At 39.6% G+C, this 27,494-nt stretch overlaps 1 protein-coding gene across 4 annotated transcripts in view; it reads left to right on the forward strand.

The window, feature by feature from the left end:
• ALPK1 (alpha kinase 1) overlaps positions 1-25,330 on the forward strand; it is a 527,820-nt gene extending 502,490 nt beyond the window's left edge. For all 4 annotated transcript variants that reach the window (XM_053703556.1, XM_053703555.1, XM_053703557.1 and 1 more), the window contains exons 14-15: positions 674-860; positions 21,011-25,330. In XM_053703556.1, the coding sequence (XP_053559531.1) occupies positions 674-860; positions 21,011-21,231 (408 nt within the window). In that variant the 3' untranslated portion in view covers positions 21,232-25,330. The remainder of the gene's footprint in view (positions 1-673; positions 861-21,010) is intronic.
• The last annotated feature ends 2,164 nt before the right edge of the window (positions 25,331-27,494 follow it).

The following is a 27,494-nucleotide window of genomic DNA, read 5'->3' on the forward strand; positions in this document are numbered from 1 at the left end:
AAAGGAGTCCCAGTTCCCTTTAAGACAGCATTCAACACACACACAATACTCCTCATATTACCCTCTTTCAAACAAGGGGTTGTATGCCCTTCAGTGCAGTAGGGGATTGTCTTAGGAATAATAGCCTCAAGTAATGACCCCCTAGTGAAGGGGTTTGCATGCTCAGGTGGTATTAACTATATGGTTGAAAGGGTCTATGCTCCACTTTGCTTTGACTGGTCCTGTGTCTGTCCAGCTGCCATGTGATTGTCATAAAATCAGAATTTAAATTCATTTAAAGGGACAAGAAGTCTACATCAAACATTCATGATTTAGATATAGCATGTCATTTTAAACAACTCTCCAATTTATTATCAGATTTGCTTCATTCTCTTTGTTGAAGAAAAACTCAGGAGCATCAGTGCACTACTGGGAGGAAGCTAGATGATCACATCAGGTGAGCCAATGCAATCACCAATCACTAGCTAGCTTCCAGTAGTGCATTGCTACTCTTGAGCCTACCTAGGTATTCTTGTCAACAAAGGATAAGCGAGTGCATGATAAAGTACAGTGAAAACACTACAAATAAAGGTGAATAGTAGCCACTAAATTGTTGAATTGGTGTATTCAATGTAATGTTTTAATTTTTTTTAGTTTAAACTATTGTTTTTAATTCTGGTTTGTTTCATTTCAGATTTTAGAAGAGAGAAACATTATAGGATGTATCAGCGTAGAACCATACATTCTTGGAGATTTTGTGAAGTTATCTAATAATAAAGATATTGTTAAAGCAGAATACGAAGCAACAAAATATGGATTAGCCCTTGGCCATTTTACTTATGAATTTTCTAAATGCTCAGATATTGTTGTTGATTTACAAGGTAAAGTTTGAATAGTAGTTTCTATTAATATGCTTATTAGTAAAGCAAATCAAGAATACTGAGTTGTATGTTTGTGTCTCTCAGAGATTTTAGTAGGGTTAACTACAAGTGTTACTGGTACAATTTAACAGGAGAAGCAAACAAACAGTAAGTTGTGGGTATGAGGTTGCAGCTCAGAAGCGTAAAGCACCTTGTTATTGCAAGACATTTCTATTGTAATAAATCAACGTGCCAAATACATTAATAGATTGCTGCATTTGTTTTTCTATGGTAAAACCTGCCCACCCCTTCCCTTTGTTGGAGAAACCAATCTGGGCTTGTTACAGGATGAGAGGTGGCTAGACACTGTCATTTTAATCAGAGCGGGTGCAGGAGGAACTGGAGGGAGGTTGCTGTGCCTTGTTAGTTTTCTTCTGTTATGTGTGATCAGTCCACGGGTCATCATTACTTCTGGGATATAACTCCTCCCCAACAGGAAATGCAAGAGGATTCACCCAGCAGAGCTGATATAGCTCCTCCCCTCTACGTCAGTCCCAGTCATTCTCTTGCACCCAACGACTAGATAGGATGTGTGAGAGGACTATGGTGATTATACTTAGTTTTTATGACTTCAATCAAAAGTTTGTTATTTTATAATAGCACCGGAGCGTGTTATTACTTCTCTGGCAGACTTTGAGGAAGAATCTACCAGAGTTTTTACTATGATTTTAACCGGAGTAGTTAAGATCATATTGCTGTTCTCGGCCATCTGAGGGAGGTAAAAGCTTCAGATCAGGGGACAGGGGCAGATGAATCTGCATTGAGGTATGTAGCAGTTTTTATTTTCTGAATGGAATTGATGAGAAAATCCTGCTATACCGTTATAATGACATGTATGTATACACTTCAGTATTCTGGGAATGGTACTTCACCGGAACTACTTGTTAAAGGTCACTAATCTTTTTAATAAGTATTATATCATGTTAAACGTTTTTGCTGGAATGTAGAATCGTTTACACTGCTGAGGTACTGAGTAAATAAATGTTTGGGCTTTATTTTCCACTTGGCAGTAGTTTATTTTGAATTGTGACAGTTTCGTTTCTCTTCACTGCTGTGTGTGAGAGGGAGGGGCCGTTTTTGGCGCTCTTTGCTACGCATCAACAATTTCCAGTCAGCTATTATTTTTCCTGCATGATCCGGTTCATCTCTGACAGATCTCAGGGGTCTTCAAACTTCTTGAAGGGAGGTACATTCTCTCAGCAGAGCTGTGAGAATTTTTTATATTGACTGTGGATAAAGACGTTACTCAATAATTTTTATGTCAAATTTAGTTATGTTATCTTACTAATGGAAAACCTTTGCTAAAAGTTGTGTTGTTTTAAAGTTGATGCTATAACTGTTCTCAGTTTATTATCTCAACTGTCATTTAATCATTAATCGTTTAAGTACCTCTTTGAGGCACAGTACGTTTTTGCTAAAAAAGATTATAACCAGGTTGCAAGTTATTGCTAGTGTGTTAAACATGTCTGACTCAGAGGATATCTGTGTCATTTGTTCCAATGCCAAGGTGGAGCCCAATAGAAATTTATGTACTAACTGTATTGATGCTACTTTAAATAAAAGTCAATCTGTACAATGTGAACAAATTTCACCAATCTGCGAGGGGAGAGTTATGCCGACTAACTCGCCTCACGCGGCAGTACCTGCATCTCCCGCCCGGGAGGTGCGTGATATTATGGCGCCTAGTACATCTGGGCGGCCATTACAGATAACATTACAAGATATGGCTACTGTTATGACTGAAGTTTTGTCTAAATTACCTGAGCTAAGAGGCAAGCGTGATCACTCTGGGGTGACAACAGAGTGCGCTGACAATACTAGGGCCATGTCTGATACTGCGTCACAGCTTGCAGAGCATGAGGACGGAGAGCTTCATTCTGTGGGTGACGGTTCTGATCCAAACAGATTGGATTCAGATATTTCAAATTTTAAATTTAAATTGGAGAACCTCCGTGTATTACTAGGGGAGGTCTTAGCAGCTCTCAATGATTGTAACACCGTTGCAATACCAGAGAAACTATGTAGGTTGGATAAATACTTTGCGGGTACCGGCGAGTACTGACGTTTTTCCTATACCTAAGAGATTAACTGAAATTGTTACTAAGGAGTGGGATAGACCCGGTGTGCCGTTCTCACCCCCCTCCAATATTTAGAAAGATGTTTCCAATAGACGCCACCACTCGGGACTTATGGCAAACGGTCCCTAAGGTGGAGGGAGCAGTTTCTACTCTAGCTAAGCGTACCACTATCCCGGTGGAGGATAGCTGTGCCTTTTCAGATCCAATGGATAAAAAATTGGAGGGTTACCTTAAGAAAATGTTTGTTCAACAAGGTTTTATTTTGCAACCCCTTGCATGTATCGCGCCGATTACGGCTGCGGCAGCATTTTGGATTGAGTCTCTGGAAGAGAACCTTAGTTCATATACGCTAGACGACATTATGGACAGGCTTAGAGTCCTTAAACTAGCTAATTCATTCATTTCGGAGGCCGTAGTACATTTAACCAAACTTACGGCTAAGAACTCAGGATTCGCCATACAGGCACGTAGGGCACTGTGGCTAAAATCCTGGTCAGCTGATGTTACTTCTAAGTCCAAATTACTTAATATACCTTTCAAGGGGCAGTCCTTATTTGGGCCCGGTTTGAAAGAAATTATCGCTGACATTACAGGAGGTAAGGGCCACGCCCTACCTCAAGACAAAGCCAAAGCTAAGGCTAGACAGTCTAATTTTCGTCCCTTTCGGAATTTCAAAACAGGAGCAGCATCAACCTCCACTGCACCAAAACAGGAAGGAGCTGTTGCTCGTTACAGGCAAGGCTGGAAGCCCAACCAGTCCTGGAACAAGGGCAAACAGGCCAGGAAACCTGCTGCTGCCCCAAAGACAGCATGAACCGAGAGCCCCCGATCCGGGACCGGATCTAGTGGGGGGCAGACTTTCTCTCTTCGCCCAGGCCTGGGCAAGAGATGTTCAGGATCCCTGGGCGCTAGAGATCATATCTCAGGGATACCTTCTAGACTTCAAATTATCTCCCCCAAGAGGGAGATTTCATCTGTCAAGATTGTCAACAATCCAGATAAAGAAAGAAGCGTTTCTACGCTGTGTACAAGATCTGTTATTAATGGGAGTGATCCATCCGGTTCCGCGGTCGGAACAAGGACAAGGGTTCTACTCAAACCTGTTTGTGGTTCCCAAAAAAGAGGGAACCTTCAGACCAATCTTAGATTTAAAGATTCTAAACAAATTCCTAAGAGTTCCATCGTTCAAAATGGAAACTATTCGGACAATCTTGCCCATGATCCAAAAGGGTCAGTACATGACCACAGTGGATTTAAAAGATGCTTACCTTCACATACCGATCCACAAAGATCATCACCGGTATCTACGGTTTGCCTTCCTAGACAGGCACTACCAGTTTGTAGCTCTTCCATTCGGATTGGCTACGGCCCCAAGAATCTTCACAAAGATTCTAGGTGCCCTCCTGGCGGTACTAAGACCGCGAGGGATTTCGGTAGCTCCGTATCTAGACGACATTCTAATACAGGCTTCAAGCTTTCAAACTGCCAAGTCTCATACAGAGTTAGTTCTGGCATTTCTAAGGTCGCATGGATGGAAAGTGAACGAAAAGAAGAGTTCTCTTTTTCCTCTCACAAGAGTTCCATTCTTGGGGACTCTTATAGATTCTGTAGAAATGAAGATTTACCTGACAGAGGACAGGTTAACAAAACTTCAAGATGCATGCCGTGTCCTTCATTCCATTCAACACCCGTCAGTAGCTCAATGCATGGAGGTGATCGGCTTAATGGTAGCGGCAATGGACATAGTACCTTTTGCACGCCTACACCTCAGACCGCTGCAATTATGCATGCTAAGTCAGTGGAATGGGGATTACTCAGATTTGTCCCCTACTCTGAATCTGAATCAAGAGACCAGAAATTCTCTTCTATGGTGGCTTCATCGGCCACACCTGTCCAGGGGGATGCCATTCAGCAGGCCAGACTGGACAATTGTAACAACAGACGCCAGCCTACTAGGTTGGGGCGCTGTCTGGAATTCTCTGAAGGCTCAGGGATTATGGAATCAGGAGGAGAGTCTCCTTCCAATAAACATTCTGGAATTGAGAGCAGTTCTCAATGCCCTTCTGGCTTGGCCCCAATTAACAACTCGGGGGTTCATCAGGTTTCAGTCGGACAATATCACGACTGTAGCTTACATCAACCATCAGGGAGGGACAAAAAGCTCCCTAGCAATGATGGAAGTATCAAAGATAATTCGATGGGCAGAGTCTCACTCTTGCCACCTGTCAGCAATCCACATCCCGGGAGTGGAGAACTGGGAGGCGGATTTCTTGAGTCGCCAGACTTTTCATCCGGGGGAGTGGGAACTTCATCCGGAGGTCTTTGCCCAAATACTTCGACGTTGGGGCAAACCAGAGATAGATCTCATGGCGTCTCGCCAGAACGCCAAACTTCCTCTCTACGGGTCCAGATCCAGGGATCCGGGAGCGGTTCTGATAGATGCTTTGACAGCACCTTGGAACTTCAGGATGGCTTATGTGTTTCCACCCTTCCCGCTGCTTCCTCGATTGATTGCCAAAATCAAACAGGAGAGAGCATCAGTGATTCTAATAGCACCTGCATGGCCACGCAGGACTTGGTATGCAGATCTAGTGGACATGTCATCCTGTCCGCCTTGGTCTCTACCTCTAAGACAGGACCTTCTGATACAGGGTCCGTTCAAACATCAAAATCTAACTTCTCTGAAACTGACTGCTTGGAAATTGAACGCTTGATTTTATCAAAACGTGGTTTTTCTGAGTCGGTTATTGATACCCTGATACAGGCTAGGAAGCCTGTTACCAGAAAGATTTACCATAAAATATGGCGTAAATACCTATACTGGTGTGAATCCAAACGTTACTCCTGGAGTAAGGTTAGGATCTCTAGGATCTTGTCCTTTCTACAAGAGGGCTTAGAAAAGGGTTTATCGGCTAGTTCATTAAAGGGACAGATTTCAGCTCTGTCCATCTTGTTACACAGGCGTCTGTCAGAAAATCCAGACGTCCAGGCCTTTTGTCAGGCTTTAGCTAGGATCAAGCCTGTGTTTAAAGCTGTTGCTCCACCATGGAGTTTAAACTTAGTTCTTAACGTTTTACAGGGTGTTCCGTTTGAACCCCTTCATTCCATTGATATAAAATTGTTATCTTGGAAAGTTCTGTTTTTAATGGCTATTTCCTCTGCTCGAAGAGTCTCTGAGTTATCAGCATTACATTGTGATTCTCCTTATCTGATTTTTCACTCAGACAAGGTAGTTCTGCGTACTAAACCTGGGTTCTTACCTAAGGTAGTTACTAACAGGAATATCAATCAAGAGATTGTTGTTCCATCCTTGTGTCCAAATCCTTCTTCAAAGAAGGAACGTCTTCTACACAATCTGGATGTAGTTCGTGCTCTCAAGTTCTACTTGCAGGCAACTAAAGAGTTTCGTCAAACTTCTTCCCTGTTTGTCGTTTATTCTGGACAGAGGAGAGGTCAAAAAGCTTCTGCTACCTCTCTCTCTTTTTGGCTTCGTAACATAATACGTTTAGCCTATGAGACTGCTGGACAGCAGCCTCCTGAAAGAATTACAGCTCATTCCACTAGAGCTGTGGCTTCCACTTGGGCCTTTAAGAATGAGGCCTCTGTTGAACAGATTTGCAAGGCTGCAACTTGGTCTTCGCTTCATACTTTTTCCAAATTTTACAAATTTGACACTTTTGCTTCTTCGGAGGCTATTTTTGGGAGAAAGGTTCTTCAGGCAGTGGTTCCTTCTGTATAATGAGCCTGCCTATCCCTCCCGTCATCCGTGTACTTTTGCTTTGGTATTGGTATCCCAGAAGTAATGATGACCCGTGGACTGATCACACATAACAGAAGAAAACATAATTTATGCTTACCTGATAAATTCCTTTCTTCTGTTGTGTGATCAGTCCACGGCCCGCCCTGTTTTTAAGGCAGGTAAATATCTTTTAAATTATACTCCAGTCACCACTTCACCCTTGGTTACTCCTTTCTCGTTGATTCTTGGTCGAATGACTGGGACTGACGTAGAGGGGAGGAGCTATATCAGCTCTGCTGGGTGAATCCTCTTGCATTTCCTGTTGGGGAGGAGTTATATCCCAGAAGTAATGATGACCCGTGGACTGATCACACAACAGAAGAAAGGAATTTATCAGGTAAGCATAAATTATGTTTTTATGTTGTGCCACTACAAGGCAAACAGTCTAAAATGAATTAGCATTAAAGGAACAGCCTACAATAGAATTGATATTGTTTTAAAATATAGATAATCCCTTTATTACCCATTCCCCAGTTTTGCATAACCAACACTGTTATATTAATATACTTTTTACCTCTGTGATTACTGTGTATCTAAGAACCTTCTTCCAGCCCCCTGATCACATGACTGTGACTGTTTATTATCTATTGTCTAGCATTTAGCATAGTCTTGTGCTAAATCTTAAATAACTTTCTGTGCCTGAACACAGTCAGCTAGATTCCGAGTTTTGCGGTATGAGTGAAAAAGCAGCGTTTAGGCTCATAAAGCTGCTTTTTCGCTACTGCTGGTATTACAAGTCTTGCCGGTTTAGGGGCACCGCACATTTTTTTGGCCTTAACGCAAATTAACTTACGTAATTTGCGTAAAGTCTTTTTTCAATGGGACTTCCACAGCGCCGGTATTACGAGTCTGCCTTGGAGGCCAAAAAGTGAGAGGTACACCCTATACCGCCAAGATCAATACCGTAAACTGAAAGTCAGTAGTTATGTTTTACGCTACAAAGCTGTAACATAAAACTCATAACTAAAGTGCTAAAAAGTACACTAACACCCATAAACTACCTATTAACCCCTAAACCGAGGCATTCCCGCATCACAAACACTAAAATAAAATTATTAACCCCTAATCTGCCGCTCCGGACATCGCAGCCACTAGAATAAACATATTAACTCCTAAACCGCTGCACTCCCGCCTCGCCAACACTAGTTAAATATTAACCCCTAATCTGCCGCCCCCAACGTCACCGCCACTATATTAAATTTTCTTAACCCCTAAACCTAAGTCTAAACCTAACCCTAGCACCCCCTAACTTAAATATAATTAAAATAAATCTAAATAAAACCTACTATCATTACCTAAATAATTCCTATTTAAAACTAAATACTTACCTGTAAAATAAACCCTAAGCTAGCTACAATATAACTAATAGTTACATTGTAGCTAGCTTAGGGTTTATTTTTATATTACAGACAAGTTTGTATTTATTTTAACTAGGTAGAATAGTTACTAAATAGTTATTAATTATTTACTAACTACCTAGCTAAAATAAATACAAATTTACCTGTAAAATAAAACCTAACCTGAGTTACATTATCACCTAACCTTACACTACAATTAAATAAATTACCTAAATTAAATACAATTAGCTAAATTACACACAAAAAAAAAACCCTTAAAAGGGCCTTTTGCGGGGCATTGCCCCAAAGAAATCAGCCAATCGAAATTAAAGGTGAAAAAAATCCTATTGGCTGATGCAATCAGCCAATAGGATTGAGCTTCAATCCTATTGGCTGATCCAATCAGCCAATAGGATTGAGCTTGCATTCGATTGGCTGATTGCATCAGCCAATAGGAGTTTTTCACCTTTAATTCCGATTGGCTGATAGAATTCTATCAGCCAATCGGAATTCAAGGGACGCCATCTTGGATGACGTCATTTAAAGGAACCTTCATTCTGCAAGAAGACTTCGATTGAAGAGGATGCTCCGCACCGGATGTCTTGAAGATGGACCCGCTCCGCGCCGGATGAATGAAGATGCCGTCTGGATGAAGACTTCTGCCTGTCTGGAGGACCACTTCTGCTGGCTTGGATGAAGACTTCTCCCGTTTTCGTTGAGAACTTCTTGCCGCTTGGATGAAGACTTCTCCCGGCTTCGTTGAGGATGGATGTCCGGTCTTCAAAACTGTAAGTGGATCTTCGGGGGTTAGTGTTAGGTTTTTTTAAGGGTTTATTGTGTGGGTTTTATTTTTAGCTTAGGGTTTGAGCAGAAAAAGAGCTAAATGCCCATTTAAGGGCAATGCCCATCCAAATGCCCTTTTCAAGGCAATGGGGAGCTTAGGTTTTTTTAGTTAGGATGTTATTTGCGGGGTTGGTTGTGTGGGTGGTGGGTTTTACTGTTGGGGTGGGTGTTTGTATTTTTTTTACAGGTGAAAGAGCTGATTTCTTTGGGGCAATGCCCCGCAAAAGGCCCTATTGGTAGTTTAGTTTAGGCAAGGGTTTTTATTTTATTTTGGGGGGCTTTTTTTATTTTGATAGGGCTATTAGATTAGGTGTAATTAGTTTAAATATCTGATCATTTCTTTTTTTATTTCTCTTGTAAGGTGTATCCAGTCCACGGATTCATCCATTACTTGTGGGATATTCTCCTTCCCAACAGGAAGCTGCAAGAGGATCACCCACAGCAGAGCTGTCTATATAGCTCCTCCCCTAACTGCCACTCCCAGTCATTCTCTTGCAGCTCTCGACAAGAAAGGAAGTATCAAGAGATATGTGGTGTTTTAGTGTAGTTTATCTTCAATCAAAAGTTTGTTATTTTTAAATGGTACCGGCGTTGTACTGTTTTTACCTCAGGCAGAAATTAGAAGAAGAGTTCTGCCTGAGGTTTTTGATGATCTTAGCAGGTTGTAACTAAGGTCCAATGCTGTTCTCACACATAACTGAAGAGTATGGGAAAACTTCAGCTGGGGGAATGGCCTGCAGAATTAACTGCTCTGAGGTATGTTCAGTATATTTTTTTCTAGAGAGATGATAAGGTCTAGAAAATGCTGACAGTGCCTGATATATTTAAGGTAAGCCTGATTACAGTGATTTAACAAACGACTGGGATCATGCTTGCAGTAAAGGGTAATATTCATGTTACTTACTCTTATTACTTAGTATGTAAAACGCTTGCATGATATTTAAAAAAACGTTTTTTATTGAGGGTGATAAATCTTTATTTGGGGCCTAGTCTTCCACATGGCTGACTAGATTTCTCCTAGGAGTAGTTATTTATGGCCCTTTCACTTTGAGTGCATGGTGGGAGGGGCCTATTTTCGCGCTCTAATTGCGCAGTAGTTTTTACAGTTTGAGACATGCAGCTTCCCTGAAGGAGTCCCCTGACATATAGGACCTCTGTAAAGGGTTTTGGGGCCTACAAAAGTCGTTTTATGGGCAGGTAGGAGCGACAGTAGAGCTGTGGCAGTTTACTTGTGACTGTTTAGAACGGTTTTACCGTTTTTCTGATTCGTTTTTGAGCCTGAGGGGTTAATCATCCATTTGCAAGTGGGTGCAATGCTATTTTAGTCTATTATACACACTGTAAAAATTTCGTAGAGTTTACTGCTTTTTTCACTGTTTTGCAGTTTATGTGATTGTTTTTTTCCCTTAAAGGCACAGTACCGTTTTTTATATTCTGCTTTTTCACATTTATTAAAGTGTTTTCCAAGCTTGCTGGTCTCATTACTAGTCTGTTAAACATGTCTGACATAGAGGAAACTCCTTGTTCATTATGTTTAGAAGCCATTGTGGAACCCCCTCTTAGAATGTGTACCAAATGCACTGATCTTACTATAAATTTTAAAGACCATATTCTGGCTTTAAAAGATTTTTCACCAGAGGAAACTGACAAGGGGGAAGTTATGCAGACTAACTCTCCCCACGTGTCAGAACCTATAACTCCCGCTCAAGGGACGCCAAGTACATCTAGCGCGCCCATTGCGTATACCTTACAAGACATGGCGGCAGTTATGAATCATACCCTTACAGAGGTATTGTCCAAACTGCCAGGGTTACAAGGAAAGCGAGACAGCTCTGGAGCTAGAACAAATACAGAGCTCTCTGACGCTTTAGTAGCTATATCTGATATACCCTCACGATGTGCAGAAGCCGAAGCAGGAGAGCTTCTATCTGTGGGTGATTTTTCTTATTCAGGGAAGACACTTCAACCTGATTCTGATATGTCTACATTTAAATTTAAGCTTGAACACCTCCGCGTGTTGCTCAGGGAGGTTTTAGCAACTCTGGATGACTGTGACGCCATTGTAGTCCCAGAGAAATTGGGTAAATTGGATAAATACTATGCAGTGCCTGTTTACACTGATGTTTTTCCAATCCCTAAGAGGTTTTCAGAAATTATTACTAAGGAATGGGATAGACCAGGTGTACCGTTCTCTCCCCCTTCTGTTTTTAAAAAGATGTTTCCTATATATGCCGCTACACGGGACTTGTGGCAGACGGTCCCTAAGGTGGAGGGAGCAGTCTCTACCCTAGAGAAGCGTACAACTATCCCGGTCGAGGACAGTTGTGGTTTTCTAGATCCAATGGACAAAAAATTAGAGGGTTACCTTAAGAAAAATTTTATTCAACAAGGTTTTATTCTCCAGCCTCTTGCATGCATTGCCCCAGTCACTGCTGCTGCGGCTTTCTGGTTTGAGTCTCTAGAAGAGCCTCTACAGATAGAAACCCCGTTGGATGATATCCTTGACAAGCTTAAAGCTCTTAAGCTAGCCAATTCATTTGTTTCTGACGCCGTTGTTCATTTAACCAAGCTAACGGCTAAAAACTCAGGTTTTGCTATTCAGGCACGTAGGGCACTATGACTTAAATCCTGGTCAGCTGACGTTACTTTAAAGTCTAAGCTTCTCAACATTCCCTTCAAGGGGCAGACCCTATTCGGGCCTGGACTGAAGGAGATCATTTCTGATATTACTGGAGGAAAAGGTCACGCCCTTCCTCAGGATAATTCCAACAAATTAAGGACCAAACAGACTAATTTTCGTTCCTTTCGAAACTTCAAGAGTGGCGCAGCTTCAACTTCCTCTAATACAAAACAAGAGGAAAATTTTGCCCAGTCCAAGCCGGTCTGGAGACCTAACCAGGCTTGGAACAAAGGAAAGCAGGCCAAAAAACCTGCTGCTGCCTCTAAGACAGCATGAAAGATCAGCCCCCGATCCGGAAGCGAATCTAGTAAGGGGCAGACTTTCTCTCTGCGCCCAGGCTTGGGCAAGAGATGTCCAGGATCCCTGGGCGTTGGAAATTGTGTCCCAGGGATATCTTCTGGACTTCAAAGCTTCTTCCCCAAAAGGGAGATTTCATCTCTCACAATTATCTGCAAACCAGATCAAGACCTCCTAGTTATGGGAGTGATCCACCCAGTTCCAAAGGAGGAACAGGGGCAAGGCTTCTATTCAAATCTGTTTGTAGTTCCCAAGAAAGAGGGAACCTTCAGACCAATCTTAGATCTCAAGATCCTAAACAAATTTCTCAGGGTCCCATCCTTCAAGATGGAGACTATTCGAACCATCCTACCTATGATCCAGGAGGGTCAATATATGACTACCGTGGACTTAAAGGATGCTTATCTTCACATTCCGATACACAGAGATCATCATCGGTTTCTCAGGTTCGCCTTCCTAGACGACATTCTGATACAGGCGTAGAATTTTCAAATCACCAGGTCCCATACGGACATTGTTCTGGCATTCCTGAGGTCTCATGGGTGGAAAGTGAACGAAGAAAAGAGTTCTCTATCCCCTCTCACAAGAGTTTCCTTCCTAGGAACTCTGATAGATTCTGTAGAAATGAAGATTTACCTGATAGAGGCCAGGTTGTCAAAACTTCTAAATTCCTGCCGTGTTCTTTATTCTACTTCTCGCCCTTCAGTGGCTCAGTGTATGGAAGTAATCGGCTTAATGGTAGCGGCAATGGACATAGTGCAGTTTGCCCGTCTACATCTCAGACCGCTGCAACTTTGCATGCTCAGTCAGTGGAATGGGGATTACACAGATTTGTCCCCTCTACTAAATCTGGATCAAGAGACCAGGGATTCTCTTCTCTGGTGGCTATCTCGGGTCCATCTGTCCAAGGGTATGACCTTCCGCAGGCCAGATTGGACAATAGTAACGACAGATGCCAACCTTCTGGGCTGGGGTGCAGTCTGGAACTCCCTGAAGGCTCAGGGCTCGTGGACTCAGGAGGAGGCTCTCCTTCCGATAAACATTCTGGAACTAAGAGCTATATTCAATGCTCTTCAGGCTTGGCCTCAGCTTGCTGCGGTCAGGTTCATCAGATTTCAGTCGGACAATATCACGACTGTAGCCTACATCAACCATTAAGGGGGAACAAGGAGTTCCCTAGCAATGTTGGAGGTTTCAAAAATAATTCTTTGGGCAGAGGTTCACTCTTGCCATCTATCAGCTATCCATATCCCAGGAGTAGAGAACTGGGAGGCGGATTTTCTAAGTCGGCAGACTTTTCATCCGGGGGAGTGGGAACTCCATCCAGAGGTATTTGCACAGTTGATTCAACTTCGGGGGAAACCAGAACTGGATCACATGGCGTCTCGTCAGCACGCCAAGCTTCCTTGTTACGGATCCAGGTCCAGGGATCCCAAGGCAGCGCTGATAGATGCTCTAGCAGTCCTTCAACCTGGCTTATGTGTTTCCATCGTTTCCTCTGCTCCCTCGTTTGATTGCCAAAATCAAGCAGGAGAGAGCTTCGGTGATTTTTGTAGTGTTTGTAAATCCAGGTGGTTTAGAAATATATCTGACACAGAGTCCATTTATACAGCAACTAACTACACATTTTATTTCCTGCTTCCTCACTCCAACAACACTGTCCCCGCCCCTGCTTCTTTGCAACGATTATATACATTTACAAGTCAGAGCACAAACCAGGAAGAAAGCATTATATATTATAATATCACAACAAACACCATATCTCTCCCTTACTTTAGATTAGAAACATAACAATTAAACTAAACATAAATATAACTATATATATATATACTATGCTTAATATCTAGAAATAAGACCAACTATATTTCACATAAAAGAGTTGCATGATGACATAATACATTACATGAAAACACATTATTTTTCATAGTTTTTAAGGTATTCAGGAGGTCTTCTGTTTTCTCTGAGAGGGTATTTTCGATTAGTATCTAAGGACTGATCATATGCTGTGTTTTCTTCCCCCTCACTGCTCTCTGAGTTATTCATATTATCAACATGTTCTTGAAATAATTTGGGTATATCAGAATCATCATCTTCTGCATCAGATACTTCAGTGTTCTGTTCTTTGTGTAGTTTCTTGAAGAAAGAAGAGTTCCGAGTAATTGTATGTCCATTTCTTACTGCAGTGATCATTGATCCTTGAATTCTTGGGATGACATCATATAAAGTATCCAACTTGTGTCGTCTATCTTGCCTACACAGGACTCTGTCTCCAACAGCAAAAGGAGCAGATTTGGTATGATAATATTTATCCGCATAAGCTTTCATCTTGGCTTTGGCATGACTGTCTTTTTGTATTAAGTCCTTGTTGAGTGTCTCTGTTAGCGAATCATTTATATCCGGAATTTTGATCCGAAGTTTGCGATTGAATAACAGCTCTGCAGGTGATCTGCCAGTAGTACAATGGGGAGTTGATCGATAGTCTCTCAGAAAAGAGTATAAATTTTGTTTCCATGGTCTACCTTGCGCTGTAGTTGCCCTTAGAAATTTCCCCATAGAACGCATGAATCTTTCAGCTTCTGCATTAGCTTGTGGCCACAAAGGAGTAATGCGCCTATGTTTAAATCCAAGATATGAAGCAAATTTATTAAACTGAGTACTGTTAAATGGGGGACCGTTATCTGTTTTAACAATTCTAGGAATTCCCAATAAAGAGAAAACTTTGTCTAAAACCGGAATAACAGTGACTGAAGATGTTGAGCTGATAACTTCTACTACCGGGTATCTTGAATATTCGTCTATGACCACCATCAAATAATCTCTAGTAGGTAATGGACCATAAAAATCTATACTCACATTACACCATGGTGCTTCAGGCAATGCAGACATTTTTAAAGGTTCTTTGTGAGCTCCTGGAGTTGTGGCTTGACACGCAATACAATTTCTCACCAACTGTTCTGCTTGTTGATCTATTGATGGAAACCACACTTTTTCTCGCAATAAACTTTTCATTTTAACTATTCCTTGGTGACCTTCATGTGCTAAGGATAATACTTGCTGTTGTAAACATGTCGGAATGACTAGTCGATTACCTCGCAAGATAATACTGTTGTCATTATTCACTGAGAGTTCTTTGCTAAATCTTGCAAATGACTTCAACTATTTTCCATGTATTTTGTCAGAATCAATTGTGTACCATTTTCCATTCCGAACTAATACAGCGAGTTTTTGCAGTATAGGATCAGCTAATGTTGCTTGTTGTATTTCTTCTAAACTCAATGCTTTAGGTATAGCATGATTAGTAACAAAATTGATATATTCCTCTGCATCCATGGAACTTGGTGAACTTGTGAATGAGTCTGTTGATATAGGATGTCGAGACATATAGTCTGCTGGGTTCTCTTTTCCAGATTTGTAAACCACAGTAAAATTATATGGTTGTAGTCTTAAACCCCATCTTTCTATTCTAGCGGGCGGTTTGGATTTTGGATTATTCCAGATCAACTGTAAAGGCTTATGATCTGTGATCAGTGTGAATGGACAACCATATAAATATAAATGAAAGTATTCACAACTCCAAACTATTGCCAGAGCTTCACGTTCTGTTTGAGAATAACGTTTTTCCACATCATTTAAAGAACGGCTACCATAAGCAATTATATAATGCTTGCCTTTGTCTCTCTGCGCCAGAATAGCACCTAAACCAACAGGGCTAGCATCTACTAAAAGAATAGTTTGCCGTTGAGGGTTAAAATAGGACATTGTCTTGTCACTGGTCAAACTCTGTTTCACTTGTTGAAAAGCTTGTTGTTCAGTTTCAGTCCAACGCCATGGCACACTTTTCTTTGTTAACTCTCTTAAAGGTGTGGCAATAGTAGAGAAATTAGGGATAAATCGAGAACAGTAGTTTACCATCCCTAGGAAACTTCTGACTTCACTGGCGTCTATTGGAGGATTTGCATTCTGAATTGCTTCCACTTTCTTTGGGTCTGCTGATATGCGTTCAGCTGAAAAAACAAATCCATAAAATTCTAGTTTAGTTTTGTTAAATTCACACTTACTACAATTTAAGGTAAGTCCTTTCTCGTGAAGTCGCTCAAAAACTGCTGTGAGATTTTTATCATGGTCCTCTTAAGTAGCTCCAAACATAATGATATCATCGCTGAAGTTTTAACTCCTGGAATTCCAGATAATGTTTGCTGTATTGCATTTTGAAATACTTCAGCAGCAGAAGAAACACCAAAACTTAGGCGCTTGTATCTCCATAATCCTGTGTGTGTTGAGAATGTAGTTATATATCTACTTGTTGGATCCAATTCCAGTTGATGATAGCCTGATTTTAAATCAAGTTTGGAGAAAACTTTTGCCTGGTTGAGATCATGAATTATATCATATAATGTTGGAGTAACGTGGCGCACCCTGATAATGGCAGTGTTGGCTTGCCTCATGTCTATGCAAATTCTTACACTATTTGGGTCTTTGGGTTTTGGCATTGATACTATTGGGGAGACCCATGGAGTTGGCCCCTGCACTCTTTCGATGATTCCTTGTGTTTCAAGGTTCCTGAGTTTAGCATCAACCTTGTGCCTTAGATGAAATGGAATTCTTCTGTGTGGTTGTATTACAGGTTTTATATGTGGATTAATATGCAGCTGTACTTGAAAATCTTTCAATTTACCAATGCCATTAAACAAATGGGAATACTGCTGTACTAACCGATCTGCTACAGATCCTGTGTCCTTTCTAGGTGAAATTGCATTCATAAGCTTTATAAGTCCCAAACTGGATGAAGTTTCAAAACTCAGAAGAGAAGAATTTTGACCCTTTACAACATAAAACATAGTTGCTGTTTTGTTGTGTTTAAATGCACATGTGGCTGTAAATTTACCAATGACATTAAGGGGTTTAGTTGATCCATATGCATATATATTTATTTTACTCTGTAATAACTGTGGTTGTGGTTTTAACATGTGAAATGTTTGTTCACCCACTAAATTGACAGCAGATCCTGAATCAATCAATGCAGTGATTTTAGTGTCATTAATGAGTACATCAACTTGTGGCTGAGTTAGGTTACACATGTTGTTTACTACAAATACATATTTGTCATCATTGTTTGAATATTGTCCTTTTTGATCAGGAGATCTGACTAGATTTACTTTCCACTGTTCTGATGTATGTGGCTCAGTATGTGATTGAGGTATTTGATACAGTTTTGTTCTACATTGCTTTGCAAAGTGATTAAATTTCCCACATGCCCTGCATTGCTTATTCCTTGCAGGACAAGTCCCATTATGTGGATAGAAACCCCCACAGTTCCTTCATAACACACAGGAGGTCTGGTTCTTTCTTGTGGGCTGTACTGTTGAACTGTCTTTTTGAACTCTATTTGTAATAAACTGATCTTCAGTAGATCTATTTTCTATGCTTGCAGCTTGCCTGTCAGCAATTTCTAATGTTCTGCCATAATCAAGCAAATCTTTTAAAGATAGTTCAGATTGTCTCAGTGCATATTTCCTAAGTTTTGAAGAAGTGCAGCTTTGTATTATCTGTGCTTTAATCTCATTTTCAACATTAGAAAACTCACAATTCCTTGCTAGTAAACGTAACCTGGTTTGAAATGCATCTAAAAGTTCATCACCCTGTTGTGTTGCCTGTCTGAATGTGTATATTTCATACTGAGTGTTCTTTTTAGGGAGAAAATATGTTGTCAGTTTATCTTTAACATCATTGTATGAGTCAGTGGTTGCAGACAAGGTATCATAAATGTCATACACTTTTTCTCCAGCTAAATGAAGCAGTAAAGCCTTTTTTCTGTTTGCATCAGTAACATCCAAAGCAATAAGATAATTTTCAAATCTCTGAATCCATTTTAGCCATCTTGGGCCTACTGAGCTTAGTTCTGCATCAGAATCAAACACAGGGAAGTTGTATTCATTACATGCAGTCATTCTTGTGGGTATTGCAGCAAGTTACTCACTGTTTGCTGAGACAAAGCAATAAGGTTCAAACATAATCCTCGTCGCCAAAATGTAGTGTTTGTAAATCCAGGTGGTTTAGAAATATATCTGACACAGAGTCCATTTATACAGCAACTAACTACACACTTTATTTCCTGCTTCCTCACTCCAACAACACTGTCCCCGCCCCTGCTTCTTTGCAACGATTATATACATTTACAAGTCAGAGCACAAACCAGGAAGAAAGCATTATATATTATAATATCACAACAAACACCATAATTTTGATAGCACCTGCGTGGCCACGCAGGACTTGGTATGCAGATCTGGTGGACATTTCATCCCTTCCACCATGGACTCTGCCGCTGAGGCAGGACCTTCTATTTCAAGGTCCTTTCAACCATCCAAATCTAACTTCTCTGCGTCTGACTGTTTGGAGATTGAACGCTTGATTTTATCAAAGCGTGGTTTCTCTGAGTCGGTCATTGATACCTTAATTCAGGCTCGAAAGCCGGTCACCAGGAAAATCTATCATAAGATATGGTGTAGATATCTTCATTGGTGTGAATCCAAAGGTTACTCATGGAGTAAGGTCAGGATTCCTAGGATATTATCTTTTCTCCAAGAAGGATTGGAGAAGGGATTGTCAGCTAGTTCCTTAAAGGGACAGATTTCTGCTCTGTCTATTCTTTTGCACAAGCGTCTGGCTGATACTCCAGATGTTCAGGCGTTTTGTCAGGCTTTAGTTAGAATCAAGCCTGTGTTTAAACCTGTTGCTCCGCCATGGAGTTTAAATTTGGTTCTTAAGGTTCTGCAAGAGGTTCCGTTTGAACCTTTGCATTCCATAGATATTAAACTTTTATCTTGGAAAGTTCTGTTTTTAGTAGCTATCTCCTCGGCTCGAAGAGTTTCTGAGTTATCTGCTTTACAAGGATTCCCCTTATCTCATTTTCCATGCAGATAAGGTAGTGTTACGTACCAAACCTGGTTTTCTTCCTAAGGTGGTATCTAATAAAAATATCAATCAGGAAATTGTTGTTCCTTCTCTATGTCCTAATCCTTCTTCAAAGAAGGAACATCTTTTACACAATCTTGATGTGGTTCGTGCTTTAAAATTTTATTTACAAGCTACGAAGGATTTTCGTCAAACATCTGCTTTGTTTGTGGTCTACTCTGGACAGAAGAGAGGCCAAAAGGCTTCGGCAACTTCTCTTTCTTTTTTGCTAAGAAGTATAATCCGCTTATCTTATGAGACTGCTGGCCAGCAGCCTCCTGAAAAAATTACAGCTCATTCCACTAGAGCGGTAGCTTCCACATGGGCTTTTAAGAATGAGGCTTCTGTTGAACAGATTTGTAAGGCGGCGACTTGGTCTTCGCTTCATACTTTTTCTAAATTCTACAAATTTGATACTTTTGCTTCTTCGGAGGCTATTTTTGGGAGAAAGGTCTTACAGGCAGTGGTGCCTTCCGTTTAAGCACCTGCCTTGTCCCTCCCTTCATCCGTGTCCTATAGCTTTGGTATTGGTATCCCACAAGTAATGGATGAATCCGTGGACTGGATACACCTTACAAGAAAAAACAAAATTTATGCTTACCTGATGATAAATTTATTTCTCTTGTGGTGTATCCAGTCCATGGCCCGCCCTGTCATTTTAAGGCAGGTGTTTTTTATTTTTAAACTACAGTCACCACTACACCCTATAGTTTCTACTTTCTCTTGCTTGTCTTCGGTTGAATGACTGGGAGTGGCAGTTAGGGGAGGAGCTATATAGAAGCTCTGCTGTGGGTGATCCTCTTGCAGCTTCCTGTTGGGAAGGAGAATATCCCACAAGTAATGGATGAATCCGTGGACTGGATACACCACAAGATAAATAAATTTATCAGGTAAGCATAAATTTTGTTTTTGTGCAAATTAGTGGGTTTTTTTTGTAATTTAGCTAATTGTATTTAATTTAGGTAATTTATTTAATTGTAGTGTAAGGTTAGGTGTTAGTGTAAGACAGGTTAGGTTTTATTTGACAGGTAAATTTGTATTTATTTTAACTAGGTAGTAAATAGTTAATAACTATTTACTAACTAGTCTACCTAGTTAAAATAAATACAAACTTGCCTGTGAAATAAAAATAAACCCTAAGCTAGCTACAATGTAACTATTAGTTATATTGTACCTAGCTTAGGGTTTATTTTACAGGTAAGTATTTCGTTTTAAATAGGAATTATTTAGGTAATGATAGTAATTTTTATTTAGATTTATTTTAATTATATTTAAGTTAGGGGGTGTTAGGGCTAGACTTAGGTTTAGGGGTTAATAAATTTAGTATAGTGGCGGCATGTTAGGGACAGCAGATTAGGGGTTAATAATATTTAACTAGTGTTTGCTATGCAGGAGTGCAGTGGTTTAGGGGTTAATATGTTTATTATAGTGGCGGCGATGTCCGGAGCGGCAGATTAGGGGTTATTAAGTATAATGTAAGTGTCGGAGATGTCGGGGGCAGCAGATTAGGGGTTAATAAGTGTAAGATTAGGGGTGTTAGACTCGGGGTTCATGTTAGGGTGTTAGGTGTAAACATAAATTTTATTTCCCCATAGGAATCAATGGGGCTGCGTTACGGAGCTTTACGCTTCTTTTTTGCATGTCTATAAGGAAATTGTGCACGATAACGTAAAACCATCTCACCGCAGCTTTCAGCAGCGCTGGTATTGGAGTTCGGTATGGAGCTTAATTTTGCTCTAGGCTAACTTCTTGCCTGGTAACGCCGGGTTTTTATAAACCTGTAATACCAGCGCTGTAGGAAAGTGAGCGGTAACAATAATGCACAAGTTAGCACCGCACCCCTCAAACCGCAAAACTCGTAATGTAGCCGAATGTTATCTATATCGCCCAAGGGAACTACCAAGTCTTTTGTTGTGAAAAACAATTTAAAAATTGTGATTAGAGGCAGCCCTCAAGGCCTTAGAAATTAGCATATGAGCCTACCTAGGTTTAGTTTAAACTAAGAATACCAAGAGAAAAAAGTAAATTGGAAAGTTCATTAAAATTACATGTCCTATCTGAATAATGAAAGTTTAATTTTGACTAGACTGTCCCTTTAACTCATAGTTTTTTTGTTTTTTTTGCAGGTTGGGTGACAGATGGTAAAAAAGGAGAAGCCCTTATCTACCTTACAGACCCACAAATCCATTCTGTTAAGACTGCTCAATCTAAACGGGAAAATGGAAAACCTACATGTATCAATTTTGGAAAGAAAGGAATAAACTATTTCTTCAGCCGTCAACATCAAGAATGTAATGAAATCTGCCACCGTCTTGGCTTAACCAGACCTAACCTTGAGTCACTATAGAAGTGCATGCTAACGGTTGTATATCCTTTCTGAATTAGTTTATAAAGAATGTCAGCAATAGCATGTATTTTCTTGTGGCCCAATTGACATAGCACTAAATATAATGCATTAATCTGGAATGGACAATATCTTTCAAGTCTGTATGTCACCTGAACCACACATCTGCCATCAAAACTTCAGAAATGACTACACTATCCTTTTAAATATATGTAGGACACATTTTTTTTGTTGTTGTTGTTGTTTTTTGTTTTTTTAAAATATAGAGCATACAATTTAGTTCTATCATCAAATTTACCTATTTTTTTTATCTTTTTGTGGAAACTTGGCCCCTTTTCATGAGAGCATACTGAGGTATGCTCAGAGTGTGTGTATGTCTTGAGCACTATATTGTTGCAGTGTTTGTAGGAAGATTGTAAGGAGCACCAGTACATTTTTAGTTGCTTGATAACTGATTATGAATGTGCTGTCACCCAGAGTAACCCTGAAAAATCTGGCCTGTTATTGGGTTTGCACTTCTCTGTAAGGCATATGGTAATCCAGTAATTACAAAATTGACTAATATTAAAGCATTTTGCAAGGGTATTTTAATGGTTTAAAATTTAAATCCCATGGGGTTTTTTTTTGTCTGTTGATTATTTCAGTCTCCATCTTGTTAGTTTTTTTAGCATTGCTGGTTGTGACAGAGACAAAACTGTTCTCCTACTCTGATAATTTTACGTGCTTGAAGCAAGCCGATTTATCTCTACCAGCAAATCTGTATGTTATTCAAGTAACAGCCTTTGATTGCTGTGAACATCAGTGATTCAATAAAGCCATTTACCCATTTTAGGAGGGCTGGTTAGAAGGGAACAGATTACATTAGAATTAGTGGGAATAAAAAGGACCTCTTAGAAATGAAGTTATGTTTTGTAAAAAGGAGGAATCGTACAATTCCCCATACATACTATGATATAGGTGAGTCTGCCAATCAAGCAGCCTCAATAAGGGGTTTAACTGGAGAAAAGAGCATAATGGGTAAGAATTTAGAAATAAGATCTGCCCCTCGATCCATCTAGGGTATTCTTCCTCTAGATCCCATATAACTGTCTGCTAGGTGCACTGCTGGACCATATTTAAGGAGGTTGGGGACCCCTATCCCATTTTTAGAGTGGTAGCGGAGGAGCCACTGCTATGCAGGATCCCCAAATAAAAAGTAACAATTTGTTTTGGTGCCTCATAAATTAGTTATAAGAGGTGGGGAGAGCGAATGTATGGAATGGGAAAAACAACTTCAGTAGGATTTTATGTTGACAGAGTCAGAAAACCTTACAATGATAGCATTTTTAATTTTCTGTGTGTATGTTTTCGTGTGTGTGTGACCAGACACAGGGGCCGAATTATTAAAGTGCGAACAGACATGATAAGCTGTAGCGGATCACTTCCGTCGCACATTGATAAATGCCGACAGCATATGCTGTCATTGCACAAGCAGTTCTCGTGAAATGTATCCAATCGGGCTGATTGCTGTCCGCCACCACAGAGGTGGCGGACGAGTTAAGGAGCAGCGGTCTTAAAACCACTGCTTCTTAACTCCTGATCCCGGCGAGCCTGCGTTATTTAACCCCCTATAGCACAAACAGCCGCCTTGTGCGTGCGATATGGCTGCGTTGAGCTCCATACCGCACAAAATACAAGCACTTATTTTGACGTGCTCGTGCACGCTTTCCCCATAGACATCAATAGGGAGAGCGGGTTAGAAAAAAACCCCTGCGGGTTAGAAAAAAACACCTGCGATTGCGGAATGAAAAGCTCTGTAACGCAGCCCCATTGATGTCTATGGGGAAAAATAAAGTTATGTTTAAACCTAACATAAACCCAGAGTCTAAACACCCCTAATTTGCTGCCCCTGACATCCCCGGCATCTACATAATGTTATTAACCCCTAATCTGCCGCTCCCGGTTTTGCCGCCACCTAAAAAAAACTATTAACCCCTAATCTGCCGCCCCCAACATCGCTGCCACTACACTAAAGTTATTAACCCCTATTCCCCTGCACCCCAACATTGCCCACATAATATAATATAATAAATATATTAACCCCCTATTCCGCCTCTCCCCGACATTGCCGCCACTAAATAAAGCTATTACCCCTAAACCTCTGGCCTCCCACATCACTACCACTAAATAAACTTATGAACCCCTAAACCGCAACAACCTAAATTAAACTATATATTAACCCCTAACCCTAACGTAGCCCTAAACCTAACCCTAACACCCCCTAACTTTAACATAATTTAAAATATAGCTAAATTAAACTTACAATTATTAACTAAATAATTCATATTTAAAACTAAATACTTACCTGTGAAATAAAACCTAAGATAGCTACAGTATAACTAATAGTTATATTGTAGCTAGCTTAGGTTTTATTTTTATTTCACAGGTAAGTTTGTATTTATTTTAACTAGGTAGACTAGATAGTAAATAGTTATTAACTAATTACTAACTACCTAGTTAAAATAAAAACAAACTTACCTGTAAAATAAAACCTAACCTACCTTACACTGAAACCTAACATTACAAAAAATAACAAATGAAATTATCCAAAACAATAAAAATTGTTCCTATTCTAATACCTTTTTTAAAAAAAAAAAAAAAAAAAACACCCCAAAATAAAAAAGCCTAATATAGAATAAACTACTAAGGGCCCTTAAAAGGGCCTTTTGTGGGCCCTTAAAAGGGCCTTTTGTAGGGCATTGCCCTAAAGTTAACAGCTCTTTTGCTACAAAACAAACACCCCCCACCCCCCAAACCAAAAGTAAAACCTTATCTACCCATTGCCCTGAAAAGGACATTTGTATAGGCATTGCCCTTAAAAGGGCATTTATAGTAGTGTTAGGGTTTTTTAATGGTTATTTTAGTTTAATTTAATTGGTAGTTAGTTTAATTTTAGTTTAATACTTATATTATTTTAATTGTTAGTTTAAACTTTGTTTTTTTATTTGACAGGTAAGTTTTAATTTAATGGAAAATGTAATTTTAATATAAAGTTAGGGGGGGCATTAGGTTTAGGGGTTACTAGTTTAAATTAGTTTATTGCGATGTGGGAGGCTTTCGGTTTAGGGGTTAATAGTTTAATTTAGTATATTTCGTTGTGGGGGGCTTGCGGTTTAGGGGTTTATAAGTTTATTATAGTGGCGGCGGTTTAGTGGGGGCGATGTGGGCAGACGGCAGATTAGGGGTTAATAATATTTAAATAATGTTTGCGATGCGGAAGGGCATCGGTTTAGGGGTTAAAAACTTTATTATACTGGTGACAATGTCGGGGAGCGGAGGAATAGGGGTTAATAAATGTTATTAGTGGCGGCGATGTCGGGAGCGGCAGATTAGGGGTTAATAACTTAAAAATAGTATTTTCTATGCGGGAGGGCCTCGGTTTAGGGGTTAATAGGTAGTTTATGGGTGTTTAGTGTACTTTGTAACAGTTTAGTTATGAGTTTTATCTAACAGTTTTGTTGCGTAAAACTCATAACTACTGCTCTCAGATTGTGAAACGGATTTTGTCGGTATAGGCTGCAACGCAAGCTTTTTAGCCTCACCGCAAAACTCGTAATGGCTGCGCTATGGAAGTCCTATGAAAAAACGTCATTTTAACGTGTGCGGGACTGACGTTGCGGTACAGGCTAAAAGGGTTGCAGCACAGCTATACCGACAAGACTTGTAATGGCTGCGGTGCTGTTTTAACGCTGAAATTAACATTTTTTCAGCTTTAAAACATGAACACACAACTTGTAATCTAGGTGATAGACTTCTAAAAACATGTGCATGCTCCTATCAGTCTGCCAAGGTTTACTCTTGAAAAAAAGAATATCAAGAGAACAAAGCAAATTTAGAAATACATATAAACTTGTTTTAAATTTCCTGCTATATCTGACTCAATGTTTAATTTTGACTTTACTGTTGCGGTTTAAACTGCCATGCATGTTCGTCTATAATACATTTTAAATGATGTGTGTGTTCTGCTTCCTTAAATGTCTGAACGCTATATTTAAACTATCAGTGTGTTCATACCAATATGTTGTTCACAAAATTGATCAATAAACTTATTTATTTTCTTATATTTCAAGTTTTTATGGTGTCATTTATTTGTATTTTTTGTAATTTTATTTTTAAGTAGAGGGTTTAATCTGTAGATGATTAGGAGGCAATACTTGTGTGTTAGGAATATAAAACTGAGGTATAGCGATACCTGATATAATAATATTGGATAACCTATATATACACACGAGAAGCTTTCAGGTTGCCTAGTCTGCTCTTTAGGCCATGTAGCGTCAGAAAAAATGTAGCTTTATAATTATAGAGCCTTGGAAAGAGAAAACAACAGACCTCTATGGTTTGCTTTGCATATAAGCTTTGAGTGGTGTGGTGCAGCGCAGCTGCAGATTCAATAATCCAATAGCGTTCCAGATAATCCTTGCAGAATGCCTCTTGCAGGCTACTCATGCTTTGTCAGGTGATCATGAACTGGCCGGCAGATTAGTGCTTATTGGCATCGCTTATTATGTTTGTCACCCTGGGGCATTTACATCCTTTAGCCTGGTGTGAAACAAATGCTTGTGCTTTCCTAGAGAAAAGGAGCAATATTCTCATTGATAGAATGGTTTAATACATATCAGCTGTGATTGCATGAAAATAACTATTATTGCATGGTGCATTGCCATGTTAAAAACAATAAAACCCCAGTGTTTGCTGTTGCTATATCTCACAGCATGGATAAGATAGAAGATTTCATTTTACAGAGGCGCCCAGCACTAGTTCCCAGGGGCTGCGTACAGACCAGGATTTTAGGTTTTTTTTCCCCCTTAAAGGGACAATAACCTAATAGCATATATCAGCAATACACAACAATTGTTTTCAAATCATTTACTACTGTTGTTTCATTGTCCCAGTTTATAAGGTTTCATGAAATGTTTGATGAAATTCATGTTTCTGATTTCCTTTCTTTTGCCCTATGAGGAACAGATGTAAATGAGATTGTGATCTGCTCTGCGCTAACCAATCTCTGTATAGCATGTTGCAGGGTCAGTTCGTATTTACAGATAAAGCAGTTAAAAAAAATACACATTTTTCTTATTAGTCATTAATCAACATGTTATGGGGGAATACATATTTAATGTTCCTTTAATATATTCATAGGATCTGGTTTATTTGCTTATGTTCATTTAGGGAGATTCAGCTGAGGAGCTGAAGTATTAGATTTGGACCTTTTGGCTATAAAACTAAAATAAGCAAAAAATGAAAGTATTTAGTTCTGTAACCCAGAATCCTGTGGGGCATGGTGTTGTCTTATGTGATGTTAATTATTGTAGTGCTAATAATTCTGCAATATCCAAGTGATCCCACAACTATTGCTTGTACACAAGGCTGATTATCATATTATTTAACTGTAATACGTTATGCATCTTTTATAATGATCATACTAATTCCAATATACGCCAAACTTTTAAATACTACCTGTAGAAAAACTGTCGTCAATTTAGTTTGTGGGTTTTTTTCACTCTAGAATTTTGGAAATTAATTTGTCAACATTGTGGTCTCTTATAGGGCGCAATTTCCAAAGCTCTCTGGCAAAGAGAGAAATCATTCCAAAATTATTTTTTTAAGCTTTATATTGTAATGTAAGTGTCTCTTCTTCAAATCTAGAACATTTCATAGCAAGAAGCAATTTTCCTTTCAAGAATGATCTGATGGCCCTCACAGTACTGACAAGACTTATTAGATAGTTTAGACAGGCCAGAGAACTGTAGAGAATCAAGCCCATAGTAACAATATGCTTCTGTTGGTACTCTGAGGGGTGTGATTGGCCCCTATGTGAAATTTTAATTAGATAACCAATCAATTAGACCTCTGCTGCCCTAAAATAAAATATGTTTAGATTTGTACATGTATTAATGATTAAATGTCCTGCAGACTGCATCCAGTCACAACCTGGGAGCTACAGCCAATCAGATGCTGTAGTGTTCAGACACTACTACAGCATCTGATTGGCTGTAGCTTACAGTGGCATTATTTCTAAAAACATTTAACTGCAATAATTACATATATTTTTTAAATGACTCATTATCTCCTTTTTATTAATATAAACTTGTATAAAAGCAGCACATATTAAAAACACAATGCAACAGCTTTCAATTGATTTGTGAATTACAAGTTAACAGCAGTCTTTAAATAAATGGAGACACAGAGAAAAATAAAAATAGATACTGCATCCTCTGACTGAACAG

Source organism: Bombina bombina, chromosome 2 (genome assembly GCF_027579735.1).
Source record: "Bombina bombina isolate aBomBom1 chromosome 2, aBomBom1.pri, whole genome shotgun sequence".
In the NCBI taxonomy this organism is placed as follows: Eukaryota; Metazoa; Chordata; class Amphibia; order Anura; family Bombinatoridae; genus Bombina; species Bombina bombina.